Below are 25,957 nucleotides of genomic sequence, written 5' to 3'. Positions count from 1 at the left end.
CAATTGCAATCTTTACAGTTCCTCACCAATAGGAAATACGTCAAACTATAAAATCCACCCAATCAACACAAAACCAAATACAGAAGACAACCATAAAGCCATTAAATAACTGAGACGTTCCTCAATAAAATACAGCTATGTGTGAGTCAGATCTTTAGCCTGTTTTTTGTCATTTGAAGCATAAAGGAACAGCTTTAGAAAAGCATTGTATAAGTATAATTTTAACCTTTTTATTACTTTCCAACATGAAAAACAGAGTTATTGTAATAAATGGGGAAAAAGTGTAATCTTTGTTTTGTTCTGCTTCTTAGTTTAAAAAAAGCAAACAAAACAACTTTGCCTTAGGAAATGTAGACAAATAGTGACTAAAGTCAACACATTGGTTCCTGCAATATCTACTTTTCTGATTAACATAAAGCTGGAGAGAATTTTATCTTTCCAGGGCTATGTTGGAACTAAAATCACAGAGATGAAGAAAATCTGTGAATAAAATTTAACCACATGGTATTTCTTTTCAGTTTCTGTGGATTAGGATGTCATATGATCCTGGGCTAGACGTTCAATAGTTAAAAGCACGAGTCTTGACTTGGCGTGTATGTGGTCAAGACTCATTCCACGCATTCCCGACCTGATTGGTAACTGGAACCACAGACAGAATTAAAGAATTTTATCTTTCCATGTGTTTTATTCCTTTTTATTGTCATTTGAACTCATACAAAGACTTATCAACACAGAGCTATGCAGGACCAAGCACAGAAAGGAACAAAGGCAACCTGAAAGCTTTAGAAAAACCAGGTACCATAAACCTCTGCAGATACACTAAGGCATTTAGAATTATTAGGCACTGTAACATGAACACAAAGATGTAAAAAAGATGATCCTCTGCATCTGTTAGTACACTTAACAAAATATGAAGCATTCACTGCACAGACTTGTTACACACTCGGTGAGGCATTTTCCTTCATGATTTAGCATAAATGGCACTTAAAAGAAAGTAACAGGTAAACAGTAAAGAATGTTACGTCTTCTCAGTGAAACTGCTTAAAAACATTTAGAATTTAAAACATTGAAATGCAGCAATATATAAGTTCGCTAATGGATTAAGCAAGGCTAGTAAAATACATTCATTCAAGAAACAAACCAAGGACTCTCGCGTGCAAAACAACATTCACAACTTGACCATTCACAAAGTAGCTCTACAACCTACAGCTTACAGGTAAATATATATTTGTGTTTTTTATTACATAAATAATTTGATTATCAAATGTGTATAAGAATCTACTTTGTAGATAAAGAGAAAGTCCAACACGGCAAAGTGTCAGTAAAATAGGGACTGTGACTAAGATAAAGACAGGTAGATAAAGAGTAGAAACCCAAATGTGGGATTTGATCAGAGTCACTGTAGGGTGACTGGCTGTCCAAGTGATGCAGGAAAGTCATCAGTCTGCCCACATTCTTCCCTTCTACAGACATAATAAACTTTAACTACATCAAAATTCACATCAATAAAACACAGGTCATGCTCTTCTTAGGGAAGCGGGTAGGATGAATCACAAGGGTAAATGATACATCCTTGTATTTCTGGAACTTGGAGGCATATTGGTCTGTGGCATAACTGGTACATTAAGCAAATTTAAAATACCAATATTTGTGCATTTAAAACTGTGTCCCAGGAACGGCACTCAGCAGAAACAACAGTCCTCAAAGACTGTCTCACAAATACAAATGACAGTAATACATAGCCATGGTACACATGATTTTTTTTTAGCAGCTTATAGAATATTGCATTCATCACACCCCTCTTCCCAGACATAAAAAAAACCCCTCCACTATACAATTAGCATTCCCTCAATCACTGTTTAACATACTGCAACATAGTTTATTAAATTTACATCCATAAAATCCATGAATTTTAAATCCCGAAACTGATCAGCAGCCACTGATTTCTACAAAACTGTGGCAATAAGAGGATTCCTTCCCACATACAGTATGCACAGCTATGCTCACTGTGTACAGCTCTGTACACAATGGCACTAACAAGGGAGTGCTTAACCCACAATCAAATCACTGCCTTTCAGTCAAGCAGAAACTGGGGCTGGGTGTGTTTGCACCACTTTGTTTTCTTCTTCGATTCGTCTGGAGCATGTTTTTCAGAAAAAACAAAAACAAAACACTGAAATCGCAGCTTAACTAAGAAGCCAGTCTCAGTGATCTGTGCGCGTGTGTGTGTGCGCGTGTGTATACGTTTTAGTTTTTCCGACAGTGCAGTTTTACTGTGCTGTACATATACTGGAATGGCACTAAATGCTTTTTTATTGTGTCTGACGTACAGTGCAACTTGCATCAGATACAGAACTGTGCTGGGAAAGCACCCACATACCATCATGTCCACCAATATACAGTATTTGGCACAGCCACTTTCCAAAGCAACATACTACATACACTGCTGCTTAGTATTCCAGTGGAAACACCAAAGGTCACTGATAGTATAGGTACAGCACAGTACTGTATACTGGGCTCAATATGCGTACTGCAGACAGTAACAGCTGCAGTTAGCTCAGTAGAGGCCACTGTCATTGTTGTAGGAGCTGGAGCTGGGGAAGGTGGGACAAGGTTTATTCCAGGGCAGAGCGCCGGCCTTGTCTGCTGTGGGAAGGCTGAGGGTGCTGGCACTCTTCATCTTGTTCTTTAAACCCCAGCTGAGGAATGATGACTTCTTGGCTACTTTGCGAGACTTGGAGTTCTTGTCATCTTCATTATAGGCCAGACAAATCATGGAGTAGGTCTTAGGCAAGTTTCCACAGAAGGTTGCACTCTTGGTAGGCTATGGTACAGACAATGAAAATGACATTTAGTAAAAAAAAAAAAAAAAAAAGTGTCAGTCAGGATTTTGCAGAGTTATTATTTATTTTTTTTACACTGCATACCAAACAGTCCTAATTATTTCATCAGTCAATGAGTTATTGATCAGTTGTTAATATCCGAAATCATGAAAAAAAACTATTGCGAATAGTTATGAGGGGTTTCAAAACAAGTACAGAATAAATACATAACCTAATGAAGTTTACCACCTTTTAAATACTTGTAGAAGTGCATTACTTTTTAACATACTTTCATATAGTTTCTTAATTTCACTGAGGCACTGTTTCTTTCCAAATCATGCCACACTGTGGATGAGTTTAAACCTCAATGATTTTAGCTCTTTGTCCACATGTTTAGGCTACTTGGCTGGTGAACTCACACAGCAGTAATTTGTTTTAAACACACACGTAGGTCATAGTCAAGGTCCTGTTTCTCATGGGAAATGATATAAACCATTTACACTGATACCTCCAAGGAGAAATCTAAAACTCTGGACTGAGCAATCACTTTGCACAAAGACCAATTCTGCCGTCACCATTTGTTAATCAAACAAACCTGCTGATAACCTTTCCCTAAACACATTGGACAAAACGAGGGCCTTGCATACCATGGCAGTGCTGTTGTCCATCATGCTGACCACCTGGATATCAATCCCCTCCTCATCAATGTCCTTCAGAAGTCGCATCATGTCACTCACGCTCATCCACTTGCACTCTGTGTCACCCACAGCAACAATGTAGTCACCTTCTTTGAGGCCATCAGCCTGGGAAAAAACATGACAAAGAAAATTGAGTTACAGGGTGAAATGTCCTGATATTGTAGAAGAGTAAACATTTACAAGTCATGTTGAACTACTTTCCTTCGACTCCCTTGAGGCAGCTACAATCAGCCGAAAAACAACTGAAGTTTAGTCTAAAGTGGGGGTTATTTGGGGGGGGTGGGGTTTTTACGCCTTATTTTTTTCAGAAGGCATAACTCATCATTAGCGTGCTGCAGAGCACTCCACTAACATGATTTCACATGTGTCTACCTTATAATGTGATCCATGTCCACCTAAGATAGGTCAAACACTAATGACCCAGCAAGTTCTAAATAAAAATCCTATTTAATGCAGTATTTAAAGTTATGAATAGTCTGACCTAGTTATCTTATGCAAGACTACTAATCTGTTTCTCTACATAGCTTGCAGGGCCTAATAAAAGTCTGCTCTTTGTCAGCACCTCTTAATGAGCTGTCAGACTGCTGGCTTGTAGAGAGTAAATACTCCCTGATTCTTAATTAAATTAGTAGTCAGAGTAGCTGACAAACAGGAGGAGGGGAAGGCCTCCAAACATTCTTTGAGGCTGAAATCCTGTTTAGGCTTCCAAGAGTGACTTTATTTAATCAAAGGCTCATTGAGTAGATAAGATCGAAACATATTTGATATTCTGCATGGAAGCACAACTGAAAATTCAAGCTGTTAGATTTTCCACAGCAAACAAAGCTACGTCATGATTGTAATTAATATCGAGAAACCTATGCATCTGATTTTTAATCAAATCTGCCAAGAGCACCAAAAGTGGCCAAAAGATATCTCTCCTGTGCTCTAAAAACAATGTACCTTGTAAAATTAAGATGAGAACAGATATGCCAACCAGTGCGTGATCATAATTTAACAGAGTAATTTCAAAAAAGGAACTTCCAAAGGACTAATGCATTAATTATGAATTACATAGAAAGTTAATAAACCATGTAATGTTGATTGTTACATAGGACCACACTGACAGTCACCTAAAATCCTGTATATCTACTCCTGTTCATTCAGTGGTAGGAAATAGAGTTTAACTCACAGCAGCTGCACAGAGAGGGTCCAGTGAAACCACCTGAACCGGTGAGTCTCCTTTCAGTGTGAAACCCAGGTCTCTGTCATCTGAGCGAACCCGTATTGTCCGTGGGGCAGTCCACCGCTGCTTGGCCGAGAAGACTGACTGCGGGCCCTGTGCGGAGACAGAATGTGGATGCTGGGATTAATAAGGCTACAGGTATTCTTGACTTAAGAAGATAATATCCTGTTGAGTTTGATTTCAGTGAATGCTGCGGGGGAAACTGAAAATCCAATATAATGTCTTGGCTTGAGCCCTTAATACTCACATATTTGAGCTATATTACTGTAGCAGTAAATGCCAGGTAAAGGGCCAGAACGGTGGCTACAGTCTTGTGTATTACCACTTCAATTCAGAGGAGCTGGAAGTCATATGACTGAAGAATTAATGGTACCTTTCACACAACTGAAATTTTTTTTAGCAAGGATGTCATTTTTCTGTATGATTAGGCAAAAAAGGCAGTGAATCCTTTGAACAAACTGACACTCATGGAAAACCTTCTCAAAATGCTGTAGGTGTTATGCATCCATCCTTGAAAGTTGATATTTCCAATAATACTTTCCATTTAGGCTGCCCGTCTCTAACACACTTGTTATCTGCTGGGAAAATCTCTCCTCCATTGAATCCTGACACTCAGTTGTACCTAGTACCAAGACGACTCTTATCGCACTGGCTTTAGTAATCACCAGAGTGATTGTTCAGCGAGATGGTGCCAGATTAAGCTTTTCAGTCCCACATTCCTCTTCATATCTCTGGGAATATGTTCTTGCTGCTGTGACTGCTTTTGTAACTGGCACCAGACAGGTACTTATTCACCTACTACTGGAAATGTCAGCTGTGACCCAGGCCCCCCTTATGAATGATTTCAGCTTTTTTAAACATCCCTTTCAAACAAAGTGAACAGAAGATTCCAGGGTTAGAGAGAGAAAATTTGTTAGTCACCCATCCCCCCTACCTCTCACCACCACCATTTATGAAAGGTACAGGAACATTACTCAATGCATTTAGCATGAAAGACTCCGCACTTGGAATGCGAAAAGTTTGGGAGTTACAGGAAAATGAAGTCAACCTTCAATCTCAAGGTAAATTCACCAACTTCAGTAGAGATTTTTCCTTCAACAGAAGCAGTGAACTGTAAAAAGTTCTATTTTCTCATCTCCCTTTAAAATACCACATTAACCATGAGCAGACTTAAAGCAAGGACCAGCACCTTTGTCCATGTTTAGTGTTAGTTTTGCATGAGTCCAGAAAGGTTTGGACACATCAGAGGAGTTTTCATGTGCCAAAGCTTCCAGAAGACTCATCCTTGGTTGGGTGTATTCAGAAACAACAAAAAATACACTCTGGGTGTTAAAATAAAATAAATAAATGAAACTTTTTAGGACAAAACACAAATCCAGAGGCATTTAATGTCCTTTAATGAATAGACCAGACCAACAACCATGTATGAAATGTGCGAGTAAATCGTTAGTAACCCACGTACCAGCCTCTGGAAAAAGTCGATGACTTTCACCTTTGCAGCTGCGGGAAATTCCATCTCTGCTTTGTGTTCTGTTTTAGCTATAAAAAGAGAGTAACAAAAATAAATTTATCACTCTATAATGTTTACCGTCACAACCACATTTCAACTGTTAAGAGAGATGGACAGGGAGTTGGCAGTATAAACATTACATCATCTCTACTTGGAAATAAATGCCACTTATCAAAGCTAACTGCAGCAGGTGTGGCAGACAATGCAGCTCCCTTTTTATGAGCAGTTTCCTGAGAGACAGTCCTCCCAAATCAACAGTGTTTTTGCTTCGCTTTAGTGCCTTTTGTTAGTGTTAAGTGTTAGCTGTGGCGACACTAAGGTGACTGTTCGGTTTCTGTGATTACCAGAGGATGAATAGCTTTCACCTCAGTGACATTTATTGGAGACTCAAATGAACTTTAAAATCATTGACAAACTTATGTTTCCTTGCATATATTTTAACTCTTATTATTATAAATTATTTAAAAACTAAACAAAAACAACTCACAGATGATTTTTGGGGCCTCCAAATAATCAGTGAACTCTTCTTCATTTTCATTTTCACTCTGCTTGTTGACTGAGCGCTGGTGACTGGCTTTTAAAATTTCCTGCAGGACCTCCAAGTTGTTGGTATTCTTACACAATCCATAAATCCTCAAAGCCTCCTCATGACCGAAGATGGCACGACGGATGTGAGCTTTACCTGCAGAGGAGGAGAAAAATTCATCAAGAAAAGTGAAGAAGACAATAAAAAGGAAAGGAGGGACTGAGATGAATAGGCAGAGCTATTTTGTTCCGCTTTGTGCTTATTTTACCAATCCGCTGACGTTCATCTTTGTTCTTTAAGATGTCCAGAGCAGTGCATCCCTCAGGAAGGCTATCATACACCTGTGACAAGGTCTTCTCCTGCTTGTCCTCATCATCGCCCGGACCCACTGAACACACAGAGAGCAAAAGAAAAAAATAAAAAAATTAAGCAACTGGAAAACTGTTTTATATCTCTCGTTTTAAAGCATAAAATACAAGCAGAACTATTGATAATGCTTTTGATTATTATGTGGGGTCTGCATGCTCTCTATCAGTACTCCAGCTTTGTTCCACAGTCCAAAGATCAAAGTCAAAAGTTGACAGTAGGTGTGAATGTGAGTGTGAATGGTTATCGTTCTCTATGTGTTAATCCTGTGAAAGACTGGTGACCTGTCCAAGGTATATTCTGCCTCTCACCCTATGACAGCTTAGATAGGTTCCCTGCCCCCAACCCTGAATTGGACAAGCAAATGAATGTTTTAAAAGAAGTTTTGAAATGCAATCTTTGTTCATATATTCCATAATTCAATCTTCCTTTTCTGGTTCACTGGATTTTAAAGTTTTAATTAAATCTATTAAACCAAAAGCATCCGGAAATATCTTTTAGCTTCCTGAGTTTTCTGCTTAGCAGAGACAGTATAGAGAATTTATTTGGAATCGTTTGTGATTAATCTGTTTACTACAGCAATCTCAATTCAGCCCTGCTCTGTAGTCAAGGCCTCTCTACAGTCCAGTGGTTAATTGCTCTATTCTCCGTGTTCACACAGGAATCTGTTAATGAGCTGCCAAACCCAAAGCTGCTTCGTTTCGTTGTTTCCTTTATTCAGTCTCGTCCCACTCTCAGAACCATAGCCACCCACTCTGCTCTATTTTGTTTTTGATTTATTCATTTCCAAATGTACATGTAAAGTACAAAAGGAAAAGAATAAAAACATACAGCGAAACAGTGCACATCAGTAGAAAATTGCATTATGGAGTTGACATAAAGCTGGAGATAAGAAAATCACCTTTCCTTTCCCTCACACTCTCTCACTTGGTCCCATCTATTTATGTAAAGAGCAGTAAGAGTCTACATAACTGTTAATCCTGCAGAAGTATACAGCACTTACACTCAGTTGGGGTTTTTTTGTTTGTTTTTTTTATTTTTAAATCACCTCAGCTGTCTTTCTTTCCCTTCTCATCATGACCTCTTTTGCTGTCTTTTTTGGGACTCTTTACAATCGTGTGTATCTCTGTGCATGTGCATGTATGTGTGTGTGTTTGCAAGCATGGATCTCTTTGTGTGTCAGACAATTTGTGAGTATCCCCAAAGAGGCATTATATAAAAGCATCCAAGATGGCTGTGGTACAGGGACGTAATCTGACATGACCAACCCAATGGCCCATACAGCACTTTAAGAGATCAGATATTCCAGAGAGCTCAAGAGGCAGCCCAAATCCTGTTACATCCAGCCTTGAACTGCTGTACACATTAACAACCAAGAGCCAAATATCTACTACACACAACCCGCATGAAAACGTACTAAAGGAGAAATGTATTAACAGTCTTTTAACATAAACAGTTTTTTCAGGTAAAGAATACATTTGTGTTGTCTAAGCAGAACAACACAACAGCATTTTTTTTATATGTATCTATGAAGAAATAAAAACTTCCTCCCAAATCCCACTGAATCAAAAATTTGAATCTCTTCTTACACTGGTGGTCCAGCAGTGCTGAAGCTACAAAGTAGTGTGCCATGGAGCGGTAGTGGTTGGTTTTAATTTGTGACATGGTGGACCAGAAAAATGGCACATTGTCTTTTACTGGTGTCTGGATCATGCACTGATGGACTTGATCGTAGATTTCTGAGACCTGGCAGGAAGAGGATGATAGAGTTACATTTAAAAGTGCATTAAAAGCACCAAGACAGGTACAAAAAATAAAAAGAACTGTGGCGACATTATCACTTTACATTCACTTTAAGTACAGTAGATCTTTGTAAGTCTGGAGCAAGAACAAGAGTATTACTTGTATATAATGTGAGGACTATGTGTGGCTTTTCTGAAGTTTACCTTTGCAGCCTCTTGTGCAACTTTCATCAGAGAGTAAAACTGGTTTCGGATGCCAGGCAGTGCAATCTTCTCAAACAAGCACTCCTGAGCCTGAGCAAGCATCAGCCGAATCAGCATACTGAGCATGGCTGGACTCATGTCGTAGCTGGGAGTGTGGGTGAAAGTCTCCTTAAGGTTATTCAAGACACCTGGACAGGAAAGAGCAGTCGGCACAAGTCGAAATCTAATTAGTCCAAGGAAACTACAATTAGTGCTAGTTATTTAAATCATCAGAGACTTAACTGAGAAAATAAGAAGAAGAAAGAAAAATAAAAAAAACTAAATTACTCCTACACTACATGGAAAATTTCCAGTTTTGGGTTCTATTTTGAAGCCTGCAGGGAGAAAGCCTGCTTTCTCTTTTCCAGCCTCAAGTCTGGGTCAGCTACATAACAAAAGCCACTTTCATGTAATCTAAGTCGTCATGTAATTCCAAGGCTATAATGGTAATTTCAGAATAGAACCTCTCGTTTGGGATTTGGTTGACATGAGCTATATCTGGAACATGAGTATTTATGTATCATGGCTAGCCCACATTTGACTTCTACTGTCAAAAATTTACTGTCAAAGTTTGATATTATAGTTAATAGATTGGGCATCTGCCATCTCTCTCTCTTTTTTTATCAATTACTTAATTAAAAGAAAGCATATATTTTGCTAGTCCACAAAACAACAGATGTGGTTCTGCTGGTACTTTAACCCCAAGTACTGACACCCTTTTAGACAGATGTTTTAAAAGGTGCACAGGTAGACCAGTGCCTTTTTGCTGTTAATATTATTTCAGCAAGATTAACTATATCTGTGTCTGTCTGTTAAACACTGAGCAAAGAAATAAACATTAAATTAATTCAATTCAGTTTTATTTATATAGCGCCAAATCACAACAACAGTCGCCTCAAGGCGCTTTACACTGTACAGTAGATCGTACAATAATAGATACAAGTTACTTTGGAAGAAATAAGGCCATGTCCACTCCAGCTAAGAATTTATGCCTACTGTTTGCCAGATAAAAACCTGGCAACAGTGAGTTGCAGACAGCTTAATAACAGAGCAATGCCTCAGTACAATTCGCATAAAGACTTGGCAACTCCTACAGTAGCTGGCTTCTCTCATTCACATCACCTTTTGCATCCTTGGCTAAAGAGCCCTGCAGCAGTTGCGCTACACCTAGCTTTCCTGCCTGTAAACTCCCAGCTTGGATTACTACAGGTTCTTGGTCACAATGTTCTTCATAATAACATAATTGTTTTCCTTCACACAAGCCTAAATTAAAGCCATCAAAGCAACATAGTTGAAGCAATATCCAGAGCTATAATTATAGAGCAATACTGCCGACACTGCAAAGTCATAAATCTATCACGAAACATTCTGAAACCTTTGAGGGTTGGACAGTCTCTTCATGTTTTTGGTGCTTCCTGGAGCTCAGCCACATGACAAGAAACATCTACATTCATTCTCCGTCACGGAACAGAAGTCAGGGTGGAAGCTGGCCAATATTCTAAAAACAAAAATGTACTGCAGTGGTAATACTTTTCTGAGAACTGTGTTATCAGAGAAGCACTGCACGAGGGTGAAAAAAAAAAGTCTTTAGCTTTGAATGAAACCCTGTGCCTGGCGCTTTTTCAGCAGTTAAAAGAAGTTCTTGCTGTCACTATTTATTTATTTTTTCATCTTGGCTTTCTTTTCTTTTCTTTTTTTTTTTTATATCTGCTCCTTTTACTCAAAGATTCAGCTTTCGGTAGCAGTGTTTCAGACTATAGAGGAACAAAGATAAACATAACTTTAAGAAACAAAAGTCTGACTGTTGGCCTTAACACAGGCTGAAAAGAGAGAATTAATATGACTGCAGATCATCAGTTCATCACGTCTCTGCATACCTGCAGCTTTCTGGAAGGAAGAAACAGCCTCCTCCAGGCCAGTTAGTGTCTGTCGATTAGCACGGGTACCGAACTGAGAGTAGAGGGCGGCCATGTTGAAAAGGATACTGGCCTTCTCTAGTGACAGGTTTTGTTGACATAGTGGCACTCCTGTGAAGGAGTCATACCTAAAGGAAAGTAAACACAACATTAATGTGTTAAAAAAAAAAAAAAAAAAAAACTCATGAAGATAAACAGTCCAAAGAATATGAAGTGAAAAATATTTTTAGCAGCAATATAACAGCCTTTATGTCACACTTTGTGTGTTGTTACATTTTAATGTAACAGCATGTATATCATATTCTTGTCTATATCACTTGTTTGAAATGCTTCAAATTTGCTTCACAGCTAAAGCTCTTTAAAGTCTTTGAGCTCTTTATCTGTGCATTTATCTTTGCTAGAATTTTCAATTTAATTCAGTAGCAATGACTAACATAAGTAGCATGACTAACACGCAATAAAACCTCTCTGAAAAGAATGCTTGCACTTCATTGAGACTCCTTTGTGACTCTTGAGTGTGGAATTCTTATAAAATCCAAGACAGGATTTGTCATCTGATATCACTGATAAGTTAATATGTCTCTCAAGCTGTCTACTGTTTTGCTTTCTAAACAGGATTTCTCTTCCAGGCTTGATACATGACGAAAAAGCAGCAGGAGGGGAAAAAAACCCCCAAAAACTGCTGTCAAATGTTTCCTTTTTATTTATTTCATAAGGAAGTTTCCAGTCGAGTCACACCAGCTGACATGGTTTCAGGAAAGCACAGGTGTTCATGGCACCTCTTTGCTTACTTTGAAGTCACTGGATATAGTCTCACCTGTTTCCTTTCTGTCAGAGGTTAGAAAGACAAGGTGACATTTGCACTGCTTGCTTTGTCCGTTTTGCTAATTAGGAAATGACTGCAGTGTACCATGTGAAGAAGATGCCCGTCTGTCTGGTTGGGGAGAAGAATCGGCTCTCTATCAGAGGAAGATGGCTGTAGTATTTTGCAAGCAGCTCCACCCCGGCCTCACTTCGACTTGGTGTTCTGCATGCCTAGGATATGTAAGACAAAAGCACATGTTCACAAGTGGTGAACGAACACAAAAGACCATCTGTTTTCTGTGCTACTCAATCATTATCATCTCCAGTGTATTTGGTAGGTGGCAGAAATGTCAAGAATGATCTCTCACTCTACCTGTAAACTAAAATGAAGTGAACTCCGCAGCTAACTGCACAGGAAATATGTTTTTGTAGTTGACCCAGCCCATAAAAGTTCAAGTCAAAGGATTTCATGGTTTTTTCCGTGACAGACATGAATAATGGGTATATTAAACACACCTGTCGCAGGTCCATGAAGTCAGCAATCTCATCTTCAAAAGTCTTCCCGTCTTCACTATAGTGCTCCAAGATAAAGTCCTATAAAAGACAGAAAGACAAAAAAAAAAAAAAAAAAAAAAAAAAAAAAAAATCAGCATGTAAATACAAGTTCTTTTTAGCATTTAGGAGCTTAAGTTAAGCATTCAATCTGTTGGTTACACAGTGGTTTTTCTCATACCATCACTAAATAGTACAAAGAAGACAACCCTGTGTTGTGTATGCTGGAGAGAATTTCTTTTCTCTCTGAGCCAGCCACATGTAGGAGAGGCTCCATCAAATTTAAAGCCATATTGTGAATACCCCCATTAAGGAGGATTAACTTGAAAATGTTTATATGGATGAATAACCTTTATCTTTACTGGAATACACCCTTTACTGTCAGGAGAACTTAGGTTTCTTAGAATTTATTCATGAGAGCAACTCTTTGTACTTGGAAGCTTTTTGAATAAGGCCGCAGGTCATGAAAACTGAGGCACGATTTCAGTCAAGAAGTAGAGCAGAATTAACGTGCTCGGAGATCTTTGTCAGAAAACGTCTCACATGCCCGTCAACAATCCGAAACAGGATGCGACACAACATAAACGTGCCAACTATGACATTTACAAGCGGGCTTACCCCGTTTACGAGAGTTCAACTTGTCTTTATAACTAGTGACCCACTTTTAGCTTTTTCCTGATCAGGTGATGTCCTGGTCCTAAATGAACATTCAGTGACATGACATAGTAACGTAACACATACATGCGACAGACAATATGACTGAAATACGTAATTCAAGGATACTTAGTTTCACGGATATATATGTAAACATGCAAACTGAAAATACTGCCTACAAATATCAGTTTTTTTTTTATTATTATTATTTGTAGCTCCATACCTATATTCCTGTTTTGACAGAAATTATAATACAATTTTGTTTAACTGATGATCAAAAGTGGTGTTTTGCATGTACTCAAGTATGCATTTCTGAAAGCACAACACAGTTTAAGAATGCCAAGTCGAAACTTTTGAGGTTTCTTTTGTACCTTGAATGGAGTAGAGAAGTCAACTTCTTTTGTTTCCTTCAGGCCCAAAGCAATGAGGGGAATGTTGGCAGAATCTCTGAAGGCAACAAAGACAAATATGTAGCTGATCTGTGTAATCCATATGATATAAATTCCCAACAAAGCAAACACATGATAGCAGGACAGCAGGACCTTTCATTTTTTTAAAAAAGGGACAAAATATTCAATACAAGTAAGGACAAATAGAAAATATACCAGTGCAACAGATTGATGGTTAAAAAGACGTCTCTATGGTTTGTGTGAATATATATATCCAGGAAACACCCTTTGAAAGCACACCAAGCCTTAGTGGGTATATGAGGTCAACACAGTTAGATTAGTAAATATTAAATCACACTAGTCCCATTAGTGACAGCTTTGTTGTTGAGAAAGTTTAGTTTCATAGGAGGTACTGTACAAAAGGATTAGGCAGATGGTGTTGTGAAAAATCTGTTAGGATTTAAAGGTGAATGAGGCCTCCCATGTCCCTCACTGTTGATTAATTATTCAGGAGTTGCAGCTTTGCTTCAGTCTGTCTTTCTTCTAGCTACTAGCAGGTTTTAACCTCCGATTATTGCAGCCTGGCAAAAAGTAAACAGAGGCTGCCATAAAACACACTGTTTTGATGTCAGCTACAACCTTAATGGTTTGGAAATTTTCTGGTTTTATGGGGGTCCTTGTTAGTGACAGATGGAAAGCAAGTTCAGCTTGTTATCAGCGCTGAGGGACTATAACCTGACAGAAACCTGCTGCTAATCACAGAGGCATCATTAAAAACAAAAAACTAAACTCTCTCTTTTCCTCAAAGCAAAATAATGAGCTGTTATTAAAAATTGTATTTAAAAAAAAACAACAACAAAAAACACCTGCTTCTGGAATTGCCTGATACAAACTTCAGGCTCAAAACCATTTATGTTTAAAAGGATTAATTAACAATCTCAGACCTCATAAGAGACATGATTTTCTCTAAATTCACATCAAAAGGAGTGGAGGTGAACTATTGTGCACTGTTATTGCAAAATACTGTTCTTTACACGAGATGTTCAACACTCAGTGATAAGACAGCATTCCTCTGGCATGCTGACGTGCCAGAGGAAAACCTCATTCATCAGTAACACTGGCAGAGAGAGAGAGAGGCTGCAGTGTAATCCATTAGTCCTTGTAGATGAGATCACTCTGGACTTTTCTCTGGCTTGGCAGAGATGGGTCCATGGGGGTTGAGTGCATCTGTTTCACAGGGAATCTGGAGGGAAAATTTTACAAGCCTCTCAGAGACTCGCTCCTCACACACACGCGGGAAACGGACAACAAGTAGTCAAGGGAAGCTGTGGGTTTAGCTACACAGAGCCAAGCACTTCTTAAACCGTTTAAAGCAAAAGGTTTCAGGCTGTTGCAATCTGTTCTGACTTCTTAGTATACACCGACTAAGAAGACCTCTTAACCCGTTTAACTAGAACATGTCAATGAGGCTAAGAAGTCAGTGTGTACTCAGTTTGGATATGTTGTTAGCAACCGGATGATGTTAATGAATACTAATCTTCCCTTAAGGAGGGACAGATGAAAACGTATATTAAAATAATGTTATAAAACTAAAAACGTGTGATTTTATGTGTTCAGAAGTGTTAACTTCATAAAATGATGTTATTAATATTAACTAAATTTATCTGAAGTTCTAAAACTCTGATGATATTTATTACTGAATTATTAAAGTATTCGCAATTGGTGTCAGAGGTCACAGCTGAGCTGAGCATCTGATATCTTTGTGTATTCTGGACAATAGACAAGAGCAAATTAGTCTCTCTTACTCAGCAAAAATGAATACGGTGACCTGCAATGCTGACATATTATCTTACTGTTTTCATTAGTAATCATTTTAATTCTGCTGATTCAGAAATGTTCTAGGAAAGTTCATGAACTTTGCACAAAGGAACTGGACAAATCAGCAACACTTTGGTAGTGTGACGAATCATTTACACTCATACATTGAAATAATGAGCAGTGCTAGTGAGTCCGTTTCATTTTTACTTCATAATCTATCAGTGATGAGCCAGATTTTTTTTTTCCTCAATAGGGCAATTCAGAGAACAGAACAAACAAATGTACATTACATGTACTGCCATCAGGCCACAGACTGTATGGCACTTTGTGTTATGCATTGCCTCATGCCACAAAGGAGCTGAATCTAAGAAATAACCACAGAAAGACACTATACAAAGGACAGTGGACTAGTGGGAAAGACTGTTGGAGACAGGTGTTGTGTTTCTGTACTTAAGAGTGAGGTTGTATTTCAGGCTGAGAGGAGGAGGCTAACGCTCCATTGTGGCTGTACAGCGTCATCCCTATGAGACACCTGCTAGGCAATGACACGAAAGGACTTTCTCAACATATCTAATATTCTCCAGTTTAGGCTTCCCACACACCTGTGCATAAGGCGCTTGTTGACGATGAGAACACTATGGACCTAAATGGGTTTTATTTTAAGCAGACCCACAATGACAGTTTCAGAGGTTTCCTATTGTGTGTGCCGTGAGCAGGTGCTTCTCTAATAGTCTGATAAGGAGACTGAAGAGAGGCTGTTTGTTCCAGCACTAATGAATCTGATCCCATGAGACTGATCACGCTGGGACTAACAATTATACTGAGAGGCAGCTGGTGAATTTGGAGGATCTAAATAATCTTAGTGGCTGATGCGTGAGGTTTTCTTGATGTTCACAAAGAGAAGGTTTTTTTTTTTGCATTTAAGCAAGATACAAACTACCACAAGCAACACAAGTGTAAAACACATAATACACTCAATATTTGCCTCCCTAGATTCCTAAGAGCAAAGTTCATTGTCCTCCCTGCCTGGTACCCTGCAGACAGGAAACCAAATTTATTACAACCAGGTTGAAGGCTCCTGGTGCTTACAGCACTGAGACTCTGCAGACCAAACAAACTAATCTGGGCTTACTGTGGAGCCAATATGAGTTGGCATTTTAGGTTTTATAAGGTCATCTGCAGATTTATGTCAGAAATTACAACACTGCCCTAACTAGGTCTTTAGCTCAACAAATCGTTACAACAGTTTTTAGAATAGGAAATACACAGTTGGATATTAGAAGCATTACACCTTGTCACCTCAACAACCCTGTTAATTTGCTCAGTATTTTGTTGGGCAAGGATGGAAGGACATAGAGCTAACCCTAATAACAAATCATATGTAGCATAGACTACTCTACCTCTACTGGGTGTGCATTCTTTTCTTATTTTATTTTATTTTAGTTATGTTTTTTTTTGTTTGTCGTTTTGTTTGTTTGTTTGGGGGGTTGTTGTTTTTACACACAGAGTTGTGTACCATGAATTTACCTCCAGGCACTGACAGTAACGTCTTGAGAGATCCTAATAAGACACCCAAATATTCTGATACCATCAACCCTACCAGCCACACTGTTCTTTGAGAATGAGCATGTATCACTGATCACCACACGTAAGTGGTCAGAATGGAGTGGGCAAGGTACTGGGTGAGCTAAAAACAATGCCACCGAAGCTTCCGATGGAACAAACTCATCAGTCAAAATTAAATCAGTTATGTGTTTTTGTTTTTTAATAATGATTACACTTCATATTTTCAAAATGGAAGACTCCACAGTTGTTTAATTTCTTTCTGGAATAAAACCTACCCCATGATTACTTTCAGTCACCCAATTAATATTCTTTACCCACAACTGGCTTAAACTTGTTTGGTTACTTCGTAGCCACGAGGAAGTGTACTATTTGCAGCACAAACAGATGCATCTTCAAATAAAAATCTGTCACCACTTCCTCATCAAGTCCTTTGTGTCTTGCCAAAGTTTCATTTACACGTGAGTGAGAGAATGATAACATGCATCAACTTCCTTTTATCCAAACCTTATAAATATGGCAGGTGCATTTGGAAAGAAAATACTAGAATCTTTCACTGTCACACACCCATACAACACACACCTGACCGTCACACTGAGTGAGAGAATGCTTTTTGCCAGATGATCATCTTGGCTTGCATACAAATTCAACTCAGTGTTTCCTTGTTGTTCTGTGCATTGTGCAAAACCTGATATTCCAGTTTAACAACAACACCACTGTCACCACTTTTCCTCCTCTGTCATCAAGAGGCTTTCGTTTGAAAGCGTGCCAGAGCCATCTGTCTCTTGTAGGTTGTGAATGTGTGTCTGTTGTCTTACATCTCTATTTTAATAGTAATTCATAATTTTTCTTCGCGAGGTTGGATCAGTGGTCACCTCACCACAAGAAAACTGGGACCAAAATCCTTTGCGTTGAGCTCCTGGAGATGTGTGGACATTTTAGCATGATATCTATTTCACAGCCTCCTTACATGCACTTAATGTAAAACTACAATTATTCTGAAAATTGTAAGCAATTATAGCCTATTGCCAGCAGCTGAATTGCTACTCACAAGAATACTACCATCTAATGTGAGGTCATAAGAATAATAAGGTCATAAGTTCACAATTCCTTCATTCTAAAACCCTTGAACTGGAGCAGTAGAAAAGAGAGGAGAAACATTTGTACTTACTGGTTGTTCTGGTAAACCTCCACAGAGCTGTTGAGACCTTCCAACTCGCTCATCAGAAGCTGAAGGTTTGAGTTAACGTAGCTCAACTCCAAGAGAACCATTTCTTTCACCTTGCTATTGGATGTAGCCCTGCAAACAGGTGATTGTAGAGAGAGAAAGATTGAAGGGGAAAATGGAGAAGGAAAAAAAAACAGATCAGCCTTGTTATTATCCATTCTGGCTCAGCCAAACCTCACTGCAGCTGATTATTAAAACAAGCGTGTCTCTTCTGGTATTCTGGACCACAGATCTGCGTCACTGCGGCCCACTGTACACTTGCTCTACTCTTCGGCACGCATGCTTGACAGATGTCTCAGACTATGTACATGTCACTACTGTAATAGGACTGCACAGAGGTCACCTAGGATCTGGTCAAGGACACGTGTGTGTAAACGTTAGTCTCAGATTTCCCTGCTTTTAAAGCCTAACCATTCTGAATGAAATACGCCTAGAAAGGAGACCCCTTTTGAATCCCACTAGTCATCAACTTCCATGTCACCATCTGCTTCTGCAACAATTATCATTACTTACACACATTTAAATGTTTAAAATGTAGTTCGCATTTTTTTAAGTTAGAAGGATCAGTGCACTAAATGTTCCATTTGCATACAGCTTTGTATACGTGTGTTCATGCAGGAAGTCTGGAACAAACAAATGGATAAGGTGTGAGCATTTGCTGCATAGCAGAGATAACCCTGCACCAATACCGCTGCATGTTTGTTAATGCTAACATGCATGCACAGAGTGGATGGAACCTTTGTTATGTAGAATTTATGTTACGTTGTCAGTATGTGAAAACAACCTGCAATTAACGTGCATTCATGGAGACACAAGATAACACACACACACATACACTATGTTTATCTACGTTTTACAGTGGATCCTAACGAGTTACCCGTCAGTCATAATTAATGGGACACTCACACATACCCATCGTCACCTACAACCTGTCAGTCTCGAGACTGTTTAGAACGTATCTGTCACCTGATCTCCTTCTACCCTGTAATTACAGAGGATTGCATTTTTTAGACATGAAAGGTCACAAGTAATGAAGTCCTACAAGGCAGGGGTTGGAGGGGGAAAAAAAACCTGCTTAACCTAAGGGTAAAAAAGCAGGTACAAAATAACCACCCACCAGAATTAACCACAGTCAGGTTCAGTGGATTCCCTTTGTATGACATGAAGCTAATAATATCCAGCAGTCTGGATTTTGTTCAGGCACATTGTAAAAAGGTCACCACATGCTGGATTTTAAATCCACACTTTATACTCTACCACAGCCTGCATCACTTCCTGTTGGCCTGCTGAAGGGCTTCTGAGGAGTTTGGTCTGGGGAACAGATCATGGTAGTGGAGGAAGAGATCCTATGGTTTGGACAGAACAGATGTCTGCTAGCCCAGAGGCTATTATTAATATGTCATTTAAATATCTAATATCATCCTGCAGTGTGTGGGAATCCAACTGTATGCCAGCATCTGTGGTTGTCTCTATCCACTTCTTTGGAAAAGCTTTTTTACACTTTTGGCAGATTGGCAGTGTGCTGTATTTTAACCTTAGGGGCAGCTAGCTGGTGGAGTTTTATAACTAAACGCTTTAAAGGGCGACTCCACCAATTTTACATATACATTTTCATTTTAGTACAATAAGGGCTGCTATGATTGCCATCTGCAACTATAAAGCAAATGTGAAAACACTTTCAAATAAAAAAAATAACCTTAAACCCCTTGTTCCAAGTGGCCTGTATAGCAGGTTAATATACCTTTATCCTGCTAGTTTACAGTTGCTTCATTCAGTACTGACCAGGCAGGATGGTCTGTAAAGTTCCAATATTGGAAATTTAGATTTTTTTTTTTTATCTTGTCTTGGTCTCTGCTGTTTTAATTTTGAGAAGAGAAGAGAGACAAGAATAGAAGAAAACCAGTCTGACCAGACTGACTTTTGCTGAAAGGGAGGAATGCAGAGCAAAGCAGAAGAAAAGAAAGCAGGCAGAGCATATAATGGGTGTCCTAGTGGGATAAGATTGCCAGGATATGCACACTCTCACACACTGAGATGGAAGAGCAGAGGTAGACCTTGGGTTAGATTGCATATGATTTAAGATCTTTAAAAAAAATAGAGCAGAGAGAATACCTATAACTCAGAAGTAAATCCATGCCGTTCTCTGGGCTGCAGGTGGGTTGGCAGAGGGAGACACACATACAGACACACACATTTTCCTCCGACCTTGCCTGGTCAGAATATGTCAAGTACTAAAGGAATGTGCAGACTTCAGAGGCTGACGGCAGGCTTAGACAGACCTAAAGACCATGCAATAACTGTGGTATCCATGTACAGCAGTATTATCAGACAAAAGGAAAGAGATCTCTTATCTTGTGCCATCACAGTCATGAGCACAGTGATGAAAGACAATGATTCACTCTTCTAGAGAAAAGCAACCTTTCATCACAAGGTGCTTTCTGACATTCATACCACTAAACAACATCCTGGCTGTCAGAGTTGTAAACTCAGCTGGGGAAAGTTTTAGGCTTAATTTCTCACATCTTGCTCTCTTGATTTCTTATAATCACTATAATAAAATGGATAAAAGTAAAGCATAAAGTAAAGAGTTCAGTAGACCCTCCTTAATCACATGTCACTGAAGCTCTTTGTTTTCAGATTACAAGGAATGCTCCTCTGCGAGATTGTTATCTCTGACTACCATTTACCCTGTGTCATTTCAATTCTTACCAGTATAAATTCACAACAGCTCATGACAGAAAGACAAAAGTGAGGCCAGACATATCAACAGCAACAGTTCCCTGCAATGCAGTGACAAAGGCTAGCTACAATGATGTAACATATGCAAAACTACATGTGTGCTTGGATTCTTAAACCCATCATAGACTTTGCTCTCCTCTTTAAATATTTCCACTTTAGAATGAATCAACTATTACTTAAAAAAACATATCTACTTCAAGCACACACACACATGCACACAGTAAACCCATATATTAAGTTGGATGCATGTATCACTTTGCTCTTACTTGAGCAGATTCTCAGCTCCAGCCCTCATCCTCATCTGTTTGATAATCTGCTGGTTAAGACTGGCTCGTGTGTTCTGCAGTTTGCTTCGTCCAGTCTGTGCGAATGGGTTGCAACCCTGAAACACAAGAAGGAAAAATGAGTCAGCAAGAAAAAAACCCCCAACAAAAAACCCATCTTCTAAAAATGTAACAAACAGAAAAACATAATGCAACAATAGAACAGTTTTACATATTAGAGAGAAACATTGTTGGATGCTAAACAGTAGCTTCCCTCTTTGCTCTTCTGTAAAAATTGGACAACTACAAAGCTTCTGATACCAAAAAATTTGTGCCTTCCCAGCAGATTCTGCACGTTCAAAACTTCAGCTTCAATTTACTATAAAAGATCTATTATATTATTACTTATTCAATGTGATAAAATACTTGACACTCTTAAGGTTTCAACATTTTTCTTTCTGTTAAAATTTTAGGGCTTTTACATCATTTTTAGTTTTTGACGTAAGAAAAAAAGCTTCACCTTATTATGTAATTACGTGTATCAATTAAGGTACCTGATGTCATTTTCCATGACTACACATAATGGACCCACATGAACTATAGCGGTACTACGTGTCCTTGACTTTATCACAAACTTACCAATCTAAATAAGTTAAAAGGTTGTCATTCACAGCAGCTCACATAAACTGGCACCAGGAATTCATTCTCACTGACTCACTGAAGAGCAGAGGTGTGGTCTGTGGTTTATTTTGGTTAGTGAAAACAACGTGATGTGAAGAGACCAGTCAGCACAGTAAAACTAGTTAGATTACAGTGATCAGCATGGGACATCTAAGCTGAAATGATCTGACTCACTCTGAGGTCAGCAAAAGAATGAGCTTTAGTTTCTTTTGTAATAAGTAATAAATGGATAATATGTTTAATTTCTCTGTCCCATTTTAAATGTCAACAATGAGGCACAAGTTTCGATTATTTAATTTTTTTCCATAACAGGGAGGATTCCCACAATCATGGTCAGCAGGGGAGAAAACAGTCTGAGTAAATTTTACCAAAAATTTCAGAGTAATGTTTAAATTACTGTTACACTGTACAATACAAATGAACATATCTACATAACAGCTGAAGATGATCTGTGCCCTGTACCTCTGATTAAGGTTTTGAATCTAACAGCCAAACTCCTCAAAAAACTAAATTAGTTACACCTGAGATGTGTAGTATCACCATAGCAACAACAGCATAATACCAAAGTTAAAATATTAATATAAACTTAGGAGTAAAAATACTTTTTGTAATGTAGTAAAGCTTTGAATGCAGTCACCATCTCTTCACTGATAATGTGACAGTCTCTCACTGCCTTCCCACTACCTAAACTGACTTAATTCACCTTATAAGATGTTGAGCAAAAGTTATATTTTGTAACAAAAACAGAACCCACACTTTGTTAACACTTTAATTAGTTCACAAGACTGTCCGGAAATTAGATGTTTTGTTATGTCTGCCACAAAAACAGCTTAAATATTCTTATTCATTACAGTTTCTCCAAGTAAGGCTATAGATGTACGTGCTTCTCTGTCACACCTGCCAGATATTTTACAGATAACTAAGTCTCACGTCAATGTTGATCTCAGAGACTTCCTGTAAAATGAGTAAGCAAAGGTATTTGTCTTGAGAACAAATTTCAGCACTGCAGGTCAAGTGGCTTCAACAATAGTCACATTTAGCATAATATTTTAGTCACAGTATAATGTACTCTCGAAACCAGCCTGCCATAGTTATTTGGTTCATCCTGTTCAAACAGTTGAACCACCTGAGGGCGTAATGATTAACCAAGTCATGTTAACTACACAATAGAAGAGTACTGAAACTATCAAGGGTGTGGCAAAACACAACAGATAATTGTAGAATGACGGCAGGCTGAAGACGTTTTGTCCGGTCACGTCAATCGTGACATCACCAGCAGCAGTATGTACCAGGACAAAGGAGTGGCTCAAGTATGATAGCAACCATAGCAGGACATTTTTCTATGTATACTTTGTTACTATGCTACAAAACTTTTTGACATCCTATTAAGTGACACATGGAACTAAACCACTTGGCTGCTTATGCTGCTGCTGCCCTTACTAACCCACTGATCCGCACACTGAAGTGAGCCCCTCCTACCCACTGGCACACTTGAACAGAACAGTCTTTCTCTACAAGTGTTCAAAACACTTCATTAGAGCAAAACACAAAGGCAGCGCAGTCCATTACCATATCCATCAAACAGCAAATCAATCTGGTATTATATAACTGATTCTTCATAAAGAACATGTGGAGCATTAATTCATGGGATAGTTGGTTTATACAAGTGCTGATTAGGACTGGCAACGAGCCAGGGAGAGGCTTCAGCCATGACCCAGTTCTGGTAGCAACAGACTCACAGCTCCTGCTCGGCATCATTTAATGATGACATGAATAATGACAAGTTGAAAACTTGTATTTTCCCTAAATGACTCTTCACTCTGAATCCATTCCAAGTGTGCATACTGCTGTCAAACAGTGTGTTCTTGTTTCAATTCAAAGACATGCATTTATTTCAGGGGAACTACTGCATGAGTAAATATTTGTTTATGGCTTGATCTCATTTGTCGTTTTCCAATACAAAAGTCTACTGAGGAAATCTAAGTGTGCCTCCAAGTCAGCTGAGCTTGTCTGGTTTGTGAACCAGGACACATGTTGTCAATTTGTGTCTGTGGTCTGGCTGAAGGACACCCTCAGGCCAGATGCTACGTCAATCCTCTAACTGGCCAAGGAGGATAAGGAGAAGAAACATGCCTATTCGGCTTTTTGTTCTGCCATCTTTCCATTCTGCAGCCCAAACAGTCGGACACCAGCCAGCTGGAGGTGAAACGGTGGAAGGCTAGGACGGAAGCCCCGAACCACAACAGCTCCCTGGAGCATCCACTGGAGCCGGTGAGGCCTTGTAAATCATTACACTCATTTTCACTCAAGAGTGAGAGAGAAGCTCAAAAATGGAGGCAAAGATCGACTCGACTTCACTTAGTTAAAATTTGACCCAAAGTTTCCAAATTGCAAATCTCTTCAGCGTGACAAAATGAGGGCACAGAACTCATTGTGTGGTTTTAGCAAATGTGCAAGCATTTTTATGGCAAGGCCATGAAAGTAAAACACATGAATGTTCAATACAGAAATACACCGAACTAAAAGAAAGAACTTAAAATGAAAAAAATAGGTGCTTGTAATATCTGAAATGCCTTATAATAATAATAATAATAATAATAATAATATTTTGGAGGCTCTATAGTCTCCCATCATGTCTTGTGGCAGTGCCAGACCCCAGCTCCCACTGACCTTTTTATAGACAGAGGAAGTGCAACACAGAGCCTAAATCCAGACAGCGTTCAGAAGGGGATTTGGTGGGATTGAAAGAAACAAAGGCTGTGTTCAGATGTCCATCTAAACAAGCTTTTTCTATAAAAACACATTTCAGTTGTGGATACCAGTGTAAATGTAGAAGAATGAGACACAGACCACAGCATGGCAGTCAGGCAAGCCAATAAAAACACATTAGATAATCACTCTCTCACTGCCAGCTGCCTTTCTCATGACCTCAAACTGGACAGACTAGGCGCTCTGGAAAATGCTACAACCCCAGGTACTTGAAAAGGTGAAACCAGTTGGAGAGGTTTCTCTGCTGGTCCTCATGCAGGGTTTGTCAATTATTGTGCCATGACAATTCACAAGCCTATTTACAGCATGAAACTGTCTCAGTTACACTACAAGGGGTGCATTTTTAACCAAGTCCAATTTAAATATGTATCTTTTACATCACTCTGCTGATGAGGTTATTCAGATTACCTCCCAGGAACTGTGAGATACAATCATTAAAAAGATCAAAGGTTTGCGCTTTACTTGGCTATCAATTTCTCTTAAATACAATGATCTTCTTTTTTTTTTTTTCTTCAAACAAACCCAACCTGTTTCATGCCTCGGCAGTAAGGCTAAACTGACCAAAGTCCACCAGGAATGTCAACAAATTCTTTTAACTATCAATCATCCTCACACCTCCCTAACAACAAACAGGGAGTTGATTATGTTGATTGTGGGATATTTGGCCGCGGCTCCCAGTATCAACAAGTGCACGAAGTACAGCTATTCTGGGTGTAACACACACACACACACACACACACACACACACACACACACACACACACCCCCACGGACACCTGAAGCTGACAATGCTGTGGTTTCTGCTGCGGCTGTTGGTGACAGATAAGGAGCAGCTTTTTGTACTCGAAAGACTGAAATCAAGCATCAACCTATCGATTTTTATTACATCTAATACACCAAAGAATAATTTACCATGATTAGTTGGTTTCTTTGGAAAAAATTAAAATGGAAGAAAAATAAAATAGCAACTAATTGCTCTTTAAATGGGAAGCGGAAACAATAAGTTGGATATAAAAAGGGGAGTTCATTGGGAAATGTTAATTGTCTTTAACATTAGCACAGGCCTTATTAAACGTTCGGTTTAATAAGTTAAAACAGTAGCACGTCAACAACAAGCCTAACCTTAAGTCACCATTTTTCCAGGTTAAACTTAACAGTATACGCTGGATACATTACTGTGGGGATACGTGTCCTGCTTTTGTTCTCAAAGTGGAAGGACGAGAGACAAAAACTCACCTTTTTGAAATAATTTTTGTCTCCGCCGCCGTCGTTGATGCCATTTGGTAAAAGAGCGTCCGTCATCCTGAAGGCACGCACTCCGAGAACCTCAAGAGGAGAAAAAAATGTTTTCTTTTTTTCTTTTTTTAATTAACAGCTTTTAACAACAGGTGAGAACCTCTCTACACCACCAATATGCCTGCTGTTCTAACTTCTCTTCACTCAGTCAGA

General features: G+C 38.9%; 1 protein-coding gene across 2 annotated transcripts; it reads right to left on the bottom strand.

Annotated features, from left to right (window-relative positions):
- Window positions 1-678: 678 nt before the first annotated feature.
- On the bottom strand, window positions 679-25,957 carry rhpn2 (rhophilin, Rho GTPase binding protein 2). Of its 2 annotated transcripts, none has more exons than XM_004539795.5 (15): window positions 25,745-25,957; window positions 21,062-21,177; window positions 18,000-18,128; window positions 13,430-13,505; window positions 12,369-12,446; window positions 11,959-12,083; window positions 11,010-11,176; window positions 9,094-9,281; window positions 8,737-8,893; window positions 7,050-7,169; window positions 6,743-6,937; window positions 6,238-6,284; window positions 4,692-4,838; window positions 3,470-3,625; window positions 679-2,824 (listed from the first exon to the last, which is right to left on the bottom strand). In XM_004539795.5, the coding sequence occupies exons 1-15, from the start codon at window positions 25,808-25,810 to the stop codon at window positions 2,558-2,560; spliced, it is 2,034 nt and encodes a 677-aa protein (XP_004539852.1). In that variant the 5' UTR covers window positions 25,811-25,957; the 3' UTR covers window positions 679-2,557. The 2 variants fall into 2 exon arrangements, with proteins under 2 accessions (XP_004539852.1, XP_004539851.1); XM_004539794.6 differs by having other exon boundaries at window positions 6,208-6,284; window positions 25,745-25,956.

This window comes from Maylandia zebra, linkage group LG1 (genome assembly GCF_041146795.1).
Source record: "Maylandia zebra isolate NMK-2024a linkage group LG1, Mzebra_GT3a, whole genome shotgun sequence".
Taxonomy (NCBI): Eukaryota; Metazoa; Chordata; class Actinopteri; order Cichliformes; family Cichlidae; genus Maylandia; species Maylandia zebra.
The sequence above is the reverse complement of the archived record's forward strand: the minus strand, read 5'-3'. Positions and strand labels throughout refer to the sequence as shown.

Bases quoted from the DNA above. Each gene is read 5' to 3' on its own strand.
- rhpn2 (XM_004539794.6), bottom strand. From the start codon at position 25,810: ATGACGGACGCTCTTTTACCAAATGGCATCAACGACGGCGGCGGAGAC. The intron at 6,938-7,049 runs GTAAAATAAGCA...CCTCCTCTGCAG, and splicing joins AGATGAACGTCAGCGGATTG to GTAAAGCTCACATCCGTCGT. The intron at 3,626-4,691 runs GTGAGTTAAACT...GTTTTTTCCCAG, and splicing joins ACCCTCTCTGTGCAGCTGCT to GCTGATGGCCTCAAAGAAGG.